This window comes from Schistocerca cancellata, chromosome 1, assembly GCF_023864275.1.
Source record: "Schistocerca cancellata isolate TAMUIC-IGC-003103 chromosome 1, iqSchCanc2.1, whole genome shotgun sequence".
NCBI lineage: Eukaryota > Metazoa > Arthropoda > Insecta > Orthoptera > Acrididae > Schistocerca > Schistocerca cancellata.
Genome location: NC_064626.1, coordinates 1,000,009,500 through 1,000,021,500, shown reverse-complemented (window position 1 = coordinate 1,000,021,500; position 12,001 = coordinate 1,000,009,500). Strand labels below are relative to the sequence as shown.

Genomic DNA, 12,001 nt, shown 5'->3' with positions numbered 1-12,001 from the left:
GAACGCCATGAACATAAGGCTCTCCCGTTGAAGTTCCACGTACCACAATTAGAGGAGACCAACTATCGTAGGCTCTAACCTATTGCGTCGGCTGTGCGAAAGGTGCGGCGGGTGACAAAGTGGGTGAAACTGTAATGGTCACGATGCTGCCTCCACACCTGTATGCGGATATCATCCGTCACCAAAACGAATCGGCATTCATCATTAAACACCACGTTTTTCCGATCTGTCACAGTCCACGTTGGCCTGTCTTGGCGTCACTGTATACGGAGGCGCTGATGTCTCTGCGTTAATGGAAACAGATGACGACGGCGCCTGGGTTGCAAATTTGCAGCCACAAGAGGTCTGGAAGTGGGTTGTGTAACTACTGGCACTCGTACATCTGCTCGTATCATGGAGGGTCCCTGATCACTTGCTGCACGATCCTTCGACTCTCCCGCCTCGTATTCTTCCCTATCGCTCCAGCCTTGGTAGGTCGCACGTGGAAGCGTCGCACCTCTTTTCCAGTACTCCCAAAGTCGTCTGATGGAACACTCCGAATGACTGACCGGGCGAGCCACACGGCGAGTCGACCAACCTGTGGTTTTTGTGCAAATCGGTAGGTGCCTCTCAAACTGGCTTAACTGTGAGAAATGTCGTGCATTACGTCTACCTCTCATTGTGCTCGTATTCCTCCTCGGATCGAAATGTGATCATCTGGTGTAGGACTCGTCCACTCTGCGCCGTATGAAAAGGGTTACAGTGGTTACAGCGCCACTACAGGGTCAATGGAAATGCGCATTGGTATCAAACATGGATCATTTGCATATCGTATATCGCTATAATCATTCTAAAAAATTTCTCCTCTTTGCCTTTCTTCGCTCTGGATGCGCTATGTTCAAATTTCCTGAGAGTGTTTATAAATAAGAAAAGATTCGATATTTAGAACTGTATTGGATACTATCTTGCATCATACGACGGGTTTCTTCCTTAAAATATTAACGAGGCACTTCTTCTTCCTAGGCTAATGCTTGTTTCCTTCAGTACCCATCTGTATACTCTGAGCTTTTCGTTTCGTCTTTTCCTTGGACGTACAATATTTGTTTTACCAGCTGATAATTTATGGCTTATGACTTTCATAATCTATCCTGTCTAAGTATTCGTTCCATTCATGTTGCTCTTATCTGCCCACTCATTAGTGGAGTTCACTTTATGTACTTTTCTAATGCCGCTCGGGATTAGCCGAGCGGCCTAGGCACTGAAGTCATGGTCTATGCGGCTGGTCCCGGCGGAGGTTCGAGTCCTCCCTCGGGCATGGGTGTGTGTGTTTGTCCTTAGGATTATTTAGGTTAAGTAGTGTGTAAGCTTAGGGACTGACGACCTTAGCAGTTAAGACTCATAAGATTTCACACACATTTGAACATTTTGAACTTTTCTAATGTTTTCAATTCTCTCTCGACCTCGCAGTGTCTTCCATGTAATCCTCCGCAAAATTTTAATTTCCGTGGCTTCCAAAAATCTTTTCATTTTTAATAATTCCGGTCTTGTCGCAGTGATCTCGTGACTGATCTCACTATTGTTTTACGTGTTTGCGCCTTTGCATCATTTCCAATGTGCTGCTTTTACCAAATAGTATCATTCTAAAACTGTACCACTTTATTTGCTTTTGCTACTTGTTCTCTAACATAGTTTTCGACATTTACACTGATGGACAGGTCAATACCAGACTATTGAAATGTCATTACCAGTTGAATACTTTTTATATGTACTTACAGTTTGCATCTAATTGGTTTCATAGAAGTGGTCATAAATCTGTTTCTTTGAGTGGATATGACAGTATTTAGGGTTTTGGCCACCACGTTAAGTATATTTATAAGTTAGTATCTTCACGAATTGCCAGCAGAAGTGCATCGTCAGCATAACAAGTGATATTGATTTGTTCGCACCTCATTCTACCAGCCAATACCTTTTTTATCATCTCGTCCATGGCTATATTAGACAGTAGTGGGCTCAAAGAGTCACGTTGTGTAAGACCACTGTTAATTGGTATACAGCTAGTTAACCTGGAACCTGTTTTCGCCTGTTGGAACAAATGTCTTCAACTGTTTCTATTAAGTTGGAGGGAACTCCCGTTTATGGAGCAGGTTTACCATATCTCGCAGATTTTATCCGCTCAGGGACTGGGTGTTGTGTTGTCCTCATTATCATTTCATCATTATCAGTGGAAGGCAACGGGAAACCAACACTGGAATCGCTTCTCTAGACGCTCATGCGCTGGACCTCTATGACGAGGCTTCCCCCATGACAAGACCTGCCGTAAGGCAGAATACAAAGTTTAAGTTAACTGAATCCTATCGAAAGCCTTCTGTAAACCTGTCTAAGAATGAATACTGCGTCTCAGCATGACCTACAAGGTCTGAAACCACACTGGTTCTGTGGAAGGGTTATAATGCTTTTTATTTTATTTCCTATTATTTTTGTTATGTGTTTAAGAAGGGAACTAGTTACATTTATCCCTTTGTGCATGGGTGGGCCTCTCTTATCTCCTTTTTTTTACATGAGAATTGTAATACTAGGTCTTGACTCGTCTGGAACGTTATTATCAATTATTACAATGAAATGAACACCCTTAGATGCTTACAGGCGTTGACATACGTCAACGAGGACAGATGAAAATGTGTGCCCTGACTGGGACACAAACCCGGGATCTCCTGCTTACGTGGCAGACGCTCTATCCATCTGAGCCACCGAGGACACAGAGGATAGCGCGACTGCAAGGAGTTTATCTCTGTCACGCCTCCCGCGAAACCGACATTCTCAACGTATTGTACCGCACTACATTCGTAGTACCGCCCATTATACTCATTACTCGCGGCGCGTTGCCGATTCGCGTAAGAGTTCGGGCACTGTTTGTGCATTCGCACAGAAGAAGAAGATGGTCAAGTGGCCGGTGAGCCTTCAGACATGTCCGAAAGAACAGATACCATCTTAGTATATATATTACCAGTTATGGTGCTGTTAACCAGCTAGGATTATTGTTCCGTCGAGGAAATCCTCCACACTTCAGTAATTGATTAGGTATCCTATCTGTCCCAGGAAAGTCCCTATTTTTCAACATGCTAAACAGCTTCTTCTGCCTCTGGATGTGAAACATTTACATCATCACTTATTTGTATTCTGATCTGTGATATCTCTTCGTATTCTGGGGATTTATTACTTGTATATTACTCTGTTAAATATTTAACTTATGATTCGTCATTTATGTCACTCACTTTCTACAATTATTTTAACTGATTATTCTGGTGTCGCATATTCTCCAAATTTGTTTCTGCAACCCACAGAAGTCAGTTCTAAATTTTTAAGGTTTGCTGTTTACAACGTTTCACTAGTAATACTGATCGTATGGCATTGGTGGCCGGGAGACCCCTCGCGGGACAGTTCGGCCGCCGCACCACAAGTTCTTTAACGCCACTTCGGTGACTTGCGGGTGAATGAGGATGAAATGATGATGAAAGGCACACAAGACCCAGTCATCTCGAGGCAGAGAAAATCCCTGACTCCGCCGAGAATCTAACCCAGGACCCCGTGAACTGGAAGCGAGAAGGTACCGCAAGACCACGAGCTGCGGACGTTTCACTAGTGATTTTGTCTCATTACGAGCTCTTTTGTAATCTCCGTAAGACTCTTTTATTTTAAGTGTTTTATATTTCAGATAAGCACTTCCGCCTTTTTTTACACATTTCTTTAATCTCTTTCTGAAACCATGATGTTGTGTTAAAGCAGCACGCTAGCATTAATTACCGCGGCTGATGCCGACTCTGAGCTGCAGGCCACGCTGTGTATCCTCTTTAATACATGTACTTTAACAATGGAGCAGTAAATAACCCCCCGGTATGCGGGGCGGCCATCAGCGGCGGCGGTTTGGAGGCCCTCGAAATGTCAGAGGAGAGGCGGGCTTTGAGGAGGACGTTCTTGGCTGTTGCAGATCGAAGGCCCTCCAGAGGGGTTCGGCGGCCGCTGCTGACTGCAGCGCTATCTGAGCCCCACCCGGCCCGGCCCTGCCCAGCGCCGGCCGGCGGAGGCCCGGCCCAGCCGAGCGCAGCGCAGCCGTGCGCGGCGCGCCGTCGCCTTTCGCCCCTCGGCCTTCGTCCTCTTCGGCGCCGCACCGTCAGCGATAAATCACGAGCGCCGCACCAGCCAGCGGGGCTCCACGCCCACGCCGCGCCGGCTTCCGCGGGTCGACCTGCGCACATCGCGCCTAATATCTGAGGCCCCCGGCCCCGCTACTTCGCTGGCCGCTGATAACGTCAACCCCTCTGCCCAGCTCCGGAGGTGGGACTGTCGCCGTGGAAGACTGCTGGGTGATTGTGCATCAGATTAGTTCCCTGCACAAATGATACGTATATATTAGGATGCTCCACGTTATCGGAAGTAATTACAGTTGATGGGTATCCGCAGGACAGCTTACTCTCAACGTCACATACTATACTGATCCTTCCTTTTGCATTGCTCAATCACTTATTTCTTTGATGTGTCTTTTTCAGTTCCTTAGCTTCGAATGAAACGAAATTAAGACTTGAATGTACTTGAGTCCTCGATTTCGCTTTGAAAAGTACCCGAGATGCTGAAATTCTAGACTAAATTCGGACAATTTTCAGCAAGAGTGGTCTTGTTCGTAGGTCACCTTGATCTGTTGCAAACAGGAACAATTTCAAACCTCTTCTGTTGCTGCGAAGACGAAAATGTCTATTCGAGCGTGGTGCACCGTGTGGGAGTGACTCTCAGGCTCACAGTGTGTTGTGGCTTGGTGATGACACTGCAGTGAAGTCCGAACGGCTGATTGGTGCTATCTGTGAGGGGGACAGCAGCGATTCGTTGGCGATGACGTGCGTGAGAGACGTGGTGCCGACAGGCTAGTGAGTCCCGTGGTGTAGCTGTGGACCTGAGCAGTGGGCGCCATGGTGCGCGTCGAGCTGCAGGCGGCGTCGCTGCTGAACGCGTCGGCGGCGGCGGGCGACGAGCCGCAGGACGCGCTGTCGGCCGGCGACGCGTGCGGCGGCCGCCGCGACTACCCCAGCGTGCTGGGCGTGCGCCTCGTCGTGCCCGAGTGGGAGGCGGCGCTCACCGCCATCACGCTCTCGCTCATCATCCTCATCACCATCGTCGGCAACGTGCTCGTCATCCTCAGCGTCTTCACCTACAAGCCGCTGCGCATCGTCCAGAACTTCTTCATCGTCTCGCTAGCCGTCGCCGATCTCACGGTGAGTCGAGCTCACTGCTTATTCCAATGTACAAGGCGTTTACAAGGAGTCTCAGACCTTAAGGCTCATTCAAATGAGCAAAATGTGGGAAAGGATTGGAATATTTTTGAGACAATCAAAAGACATACAAACGATCTGTTTGGGGATTACGACAGATCATACTTCGAACCCTATTTTCAATACAAAAAATTGGCGCCCGTAATTATGGTTGATCAATGGACTGCGAGTTTGAACTACGCAGAGTGCATTGCTGTGCAACCCCTCAGGAGTTATCTGAAATCGAAAGTGGATTACATCTGTCGATGTTGTGGTCTTCAGTCCAGAGACTGGTTTTATGCAGCTCTCCATCCTACTCCGTCCAGTGCAAGACTCTTCATGTCCAAGTAACTAATACAACATACATCCCTCTGAATCTGCTTACTGTATTCGTCCCTTGGTCTCCCTCTACGATTTTTATACCCCACGCTTCTCTCCAGTACTAAACTCATGAAACCTTGATGCCTTAGAAAGTGTCCCACCAACAGATCCCTTCTTTTAGTTAGGTTCTACCACAAACTACCACAAATTTCTGTTCTCCCCAATTCAGTTCAGTGCGTCGTCATTAGTTACGTGATATGCCCATCTAATCTTCATCATTCTTCTTAGCACCTCATTTCAAAAGTTTCTACTCCCGTCTTCTCTAAAGTGTTTCTCCTCCGTATTTCGCTTCCACACATAGCTACATTCCATAAAAATACTTTCAAAATGGGCTTCCTGACGCTTAAATCTGTACCTGATGTTAGGAAATTTCTCTCCTTCAGAAACGCTTTTCTTGCCATTGCCAGTCTACATTTTATACCCTTCATACTTCGACCATCATCCGGTATCTTGCTTCCCAACTAGCAAAACTCATATACTACTTGAAGTGTCTAATTACCTAATCTAATTCCCTCATCATCACCCGATTTGAATAGACTACATTCCATTATTCTCCAGAATTACAATGTCATCGGCAAACCTCAAAGTTTTTATTTCTTCCGCCTGGATTCTCATTCTTACTCCAAATTTTTCTCTTGTTTCCTTTTTGCTTGCTTGATATGCAGATTGAATAACATCGGGGAGAGGCTGCAACCCTATCTCACCCCCTTCTTATCCAGTGCTTTCCTTTCGTGCCGCTCGACACTTACAACTGCCATCTGGTTTCTGTACACATTGTAAATAGCCTTTCGCTCACTGTATTTTACCCCTGCCACCTTCAGAATTTGAAAGAGAGTATTCCAGTCAACATTGTCAAAAACTTTCTCTAAGTCTACTAATGCTATAAACGTAGGTTTGCCTTTTCTTAACGTATCTCCTATAAGAAGTCGTAGGGTCAGTATTCCCTCGTGCGTTCCCACATTTCCCCGGAATCCTAACTGATCTTCCCCAAGATCGGCCCCTACTAGTTTTTCATTCTTGTGGAGGATTCCTGTTAGTATTTTTCAGCCGTGACCTATTAAACTGATAGTTCGCTAATTATGACACCTGTCAGCACCTGCTTTCTCTGCAATCGGGATTATTATATTCTTCTTGAAGTGCGAGGGTATTTCGCCTGTCTCATATATTTTTTCTCACCAGATCCAAGAATTTTGTCAAGGCTGGCTCTCCCAAGACTGGATGTTGCCTACTCCCGGGGCCTTCTTTCGACATATGTCTTTCAGTGCTTTATCAAATTGTCTGTCGACAGGGCACTAAATTTATGGGAGCTTATATCTAACCACAATGAAATAACCTTTAATTTAACGATTTGGTACCAGTCGTACTTTTAGTTAGATTTTTCCTTTTTCTCTTTTGGCCTTACAAAAAAATAGTTAATATTAACAAATGTCAAAGGTGTAAGTTCCCAAGAGATGTGTTTACTCTTCGGGGGTCAAAGGTAGAAATTAATAGGTTCAAATGTTTTTGTTGTATGCTGCACGCAGTATTGAAAAATTCTTTCTCCAGAAAAACTTGTTTAAGGTTTAGGGACAACTTTTACACGTATTATTAGTTCAATTTGCATAAAAACTAAATTTTATGATATATTTTTTATTTCTCTAAACAGAAATATAAAGTTAGATTTTCAAATTTCATAATGTCTAATCCAATATGGCAAACCAAAAATTATGTTTTGACAAATTATGACCAAAATTTGACAAAAAAAGGGTCTTCGCTACTTACGTTTAGTCTGCAATTCCAGGACCATATATCAGCAGTTCCTATGCTCTTGTCCTTCTCGGCAAGAAAAGTCGATTTGGCTGTGCTGGAAACGTTGCGCTCGGCAGCCTGCACACATTGTGCATGCATATTGCAATATAAATAATTCTGTGAACTTGTCTCAGGACACGATAAATTTTCTACGTGAGCTGGGCATCTCCGGCCGAGAGCGTCCCATAGCGGCCGCGACACTTCATCGAACAATGATCTGTAGGAACTTTTCTAACGCACTGATTATAAAAGCTTTTCGTCCCAACATTCTAGACACACATACCTTTCAAAAAATTGAAATAAATATCGAATTATATATATGAAGACAGTAACTGTTCCCGAAAGAACAGATTACTGTTGTTGACCGTGCAGCTTTTTTTCCCTAGAATAAATGATGACTAACTGAAACCCTCAGCTGCCGACAGGCGTTCTTGACATACCTCGATGTGGACAGCTGAAAATGTGTGCCCCGACCGGGACTCGAAACTGGGATCTCCTGCTTACATGGCAGACGCTCTATCCATCTTTTTTTATTTTTTTATTTATTTTGCAATCAATAGAAGGAAAAAAAGTGCCGGGGAAGGAATCGAACCCGTGACCTCTGGCGTAAGGGTCCGACCGCTAACCATTTTTTTTTCTTCTTCGACGATTACCACTTTTTTTTAATGCGAGTTCAGTGTGCTTTTTTTTAATTTAATTTTATTTTTGATTTTATTTTTATTGTTTTTTGTACTTTTTTAATTGGAAATTATTTCTCTGCCAACGATTATTGTTTTTTTTTAATATGGAAAAAGATGTCTTTCAGTTACGACAAACAAAGTTAGAATGTACATCCGTAGCGACAACAGACAAAGAGTCCCTCCTAAACTGTGAAATAGGATTTGAAACCAATAGTGTGTTGATAGAGAATACAGAAAGAAAAATGTAACCAAATTCCGCACGCCATTCCATGTGCATGGCCCATGTGCGTACAGATTCCATGTTTCAAATTGGTACAACCTTTCGCATCGTTTGGAGCTCTAGACGGCGGTCATCCTCATCCTCTGCCCGATACCCCCAAACTGTGAGGGGGGTTATCGAAGACACTGCGCAAATAGTTCGCAAATAGTTGTCGCTATCGGTGTGTACACTCAAGTGTGCTATGACTGTCCTGGAGAAATTGCCAGTAGTCAAGTACCATCTTCTCGTCATCTCGAAAGAGGTAGTATATGGACTTGCCTTTAAACCATGTGAGAGCGTGAGTCTTCGCAGGTGGGAAATAAGTATCCTCTGGACAAAGGAGGAGCCGTGGCTCAATTGTGCGAGGCGCGATACGTAGGTAGCAGGCGAGGATCTTCTGCACTAACAGCCATATCTCTAACGCCGGTCCACATGTTAATCGGTGTTCGTCAGTATCCACGAGGTGGCAACGTGGGCAAAGGGGGGAATCCGTCATCCCAATAGCGTGCAGCCTTTGTCGAGTTACAACCTTCCCGTTCACCACATGGTACCACGCGGCTCGTACCCGCGTGGGGAGGAACGGCTTCTGGACCGCTCTCCACACTGCAGGCCATAGGGTTGTAGGGCTCTTCCTCTCAATCACATTGCGAGGGATGCACCTCAGCAGCAGCCTGTAAACGTCTCTCGCCTTGGGAGTGCGAGTGTTGGAAAGGTCTGGGTGCACGTAACTAAAGAATAAAAGCCGAGAGGTGCGAGAGTGAGGGTGTAATGTGCGCAACCGTGACAGATGACAGAAGAGACGCCGGCAGCAATTCTCCTAACAGACGTCCCGAAAGGGAAGCATCTTTGTGGGTCCACAATTTCATCATTGTGCACAAGTATAACGCTGTAGCTCTCGCTCGTACATTTAAAAGTCCCAGTCCGCCATCACGCGGAGGGAGGGTGAGTGTTTAGTAGCGGACTTTGAATAGGTGTCCAGCGGTAAGGTAATATCTAAACGCTGGTTGCAGTCTGTGGGCCATCGCTGTCGATATTGGTAGGACCTAGGCCATGTGGATCATCTTAGTCGCCACGTGAAGGTTGAGGTATTCCACACGCTGCAGGAGGTCCAGCCGTCGAAGTAAGTTCCGGCGAACGTCTGTGCGTATTGCCTGTAGTAATCATGCATAGTTCATGGCAGCCGTGCGGCGCACATGCTGTGTAAATGTTAGGCCCAAGAACCGAATCTTGTTGACTAGTGGGAGTGGGGCTAAAACGTCCTCCTGTAGACCTCTCCCAATGGGCATCGCTGCCGACTTGGTCACATTCATGAGGTTGCTCGCTGCCAATCCATAGCGATTGATCCATTGTATCACCGAGCGTACCTCGTCGCCAGAACGGACAAGTAATAGAAGGTCATCAGCATATATCCTGCAGTGAAAGGTGTGATCCCTCAATGACGTGCCCGAAAGCCTGTGTTTCAACCCTCCGACAAGTGGTTCGAGTGCGATCGCGTAAAGGATCACGGAGAGTGGCCATCCTTTGCGAACTGGCCGTCAGATCGGAAAGGGACCAGCAACCCGTCCATTCACCAGTACACAGGATGCAGCTCCACCGAAAAGGCGCTGAAAGATGTCGAGAAAGTCAGGCGGGAAGCCCATGCGGGCCGTAACGGTCAGAAGGAACTTGTGGCGAACTCTGTCGAAGGCGTGGTCGAAACAATGGAGATCAGAGCAGCTCGAAGGCAACAGGATGTGGCGATGGCTATTAAATACCAGCATTCGCTGGTTGCCGTTTGCATGTTGGTCACTCCGCCCTGTGTCGTTTGCTCCATTGAGAGGAGTAGGGGCAGAATCTTCTTTATGCGGCTGGCGAGTAGCCGGGCGAAGATTTTATAGTCCGCGTTCAGCATTGTAATTGGCCTGCAGTCCTCGACCGTCCGACTTCTGGAAGGCTTGTGTATCGATATAAGGAGCCCTTCCACGAATGCTGGTCGCACGTGGGAACCGGGGGTCATCAGTTCTTGGTACATGATGATCCATCAGGGCATCATTAGATCGCGGAAAGTCCGATAATACTCGAGCGGCAGTCCGTCTGGCCCTGGAGACTTGTCGAGGGCTCCCTAGTTAAGCGCGTCCTCGATGTCCTCCCGTGTAAGTTCAGCTAACAGCGTCGCCGCTGCTGCATTGTCGAGGGTGTGCGACATGTGCTGCAGTATGTTGTGATCGGCCGCTTCCTCGTCCTCTGTATTCACCTCGTCGTAAAACCGGCGACAGTGATCTGAGAAGGCTTCTGTAACCGCCGCCTGAGTCATTACGACCCTACCACCTGGCAATACGAGGTCCGTGATCAGCTGCTGTCGGCGTCGGCGGCTGTCGAGCACGATGTGATGCATAGATGGGTTTTCTCCTTCCACTCGGTCTTGACGTCGCGATCGCACTACGACCCCCTCCAAACGTTTCCTCGTAAGAGACAATATTTTACCTTTAATTCGGCGGCTTTCCATTTGTCGGTTTGGAGATGGTGGTTGGCTGGCGAGTTCGCGGAGCATCGTGTAATAAAAGTCCAATGTGTGACGATGCCAAGCTGCGACATCTTTTCCGAATTGTGTTAGCACACGCCGAAACGCTGGTTTTGCACATTCCACCCACCATGCTAGAGTCGACGGGTATCGGGGAAGACGACGTTCGCAATCCAGCCATGTGTTGGCGATAATCTGACGGCATTCCGGGGCTTGAAGATGTGCCACATTCAGCTTCCAGGGTCCTCGGCTGCACCATATCCGCTGCTGCTGTAGAGTGATAGTGCATATGAAAGCACTATGATCGGAGAAGGCAAGCGGCCAACGTTCGGCGTCCAATACTCCCGGCGCTAGAGCGCGTGAGACATAAATGCGGTCTAGGCGACTGGCTGAGTGGCTAGTAAGGTATGTCGGCCTGGGACGGTGACCGTGCACTGTCTCCCACGTGTCGGTGAGAGGCAGATCTCGAACCAGGAGCCGAAGTTCTTGACAAGTCGAGAAATGTGGGACTTGGTCTTTGGGGAGGAGCACACAGTTAAAGTCGCCGCCGAAGATATATTGATAGAAGCGACCGATAAAGAGGGGGGCGATATCCTCCGAGTAGAACAGCGATCATTCACGGAGTTGCTCAGTTCCTGATGGAGCGTAAATGTTAATGATGCGCGCGCCCAGTGCTGTGATCGCCAGCCCCCTTCCTGACGGAAGGTAAGTCACATCTCCGATGGCAATTCCGTCGCGCACTAGTATGGCCGTACCGCTGCCATTTCGGTCCGCCGGTGACATATGTGTCACATAACCCTAGAAAGCGCTATATACACTTCTTACAACAGGGCAATGTCAACATTCGAAGAACGAAGCATCTCACGCAGCAACTGGATCTTCACTGCCGTTCGTATCGGGTTGAGGTTAAGCGTGGCGATACGATAAGCTTGTTGCCGAACCGCAGGTATCAAGTTATCCATTAAGACTGGAATTACCTATGACGCTTCTGACTGTACTGACACCGCCACATCCCCCCAAATCTCACCTGCAGTCCTGTCTAAAGAGCCGGCGCCAATGGCGTGGGCCCTGTTGGCGTAACTTGCATGTTGTCGTCGTCGTCGTGGTCATCCGCCCA

General features: G+C 47.2%; 1 protein-coding gene across 1 annotated transcript in view; it reads left to right on the top strand.

Annotated features, from left to right (window-relative positions):
- Positions 1 to 4,102: 4,102 nt before the first annotated feature.
- LOC126088823 (putative tyramine receptor 2) overlaps positions 4,103 to 12,001 on the top strand; it is a 96,016-nt gene continuing 88,117 nt past the window's right edge. The window contains exon 1 of the mRNA XM_049906865.1: positions 4,103 to 5,240. Within this exon, the coding sequence (XP_049762822.1) occupies positions 4,938 to 5,240 (303 nt within the window). The 5' untranslated portion in view covers positions 4,103 to 4,937. The remainder of the gene's footprint in view (positions 5,241 to 12,001) is intronic.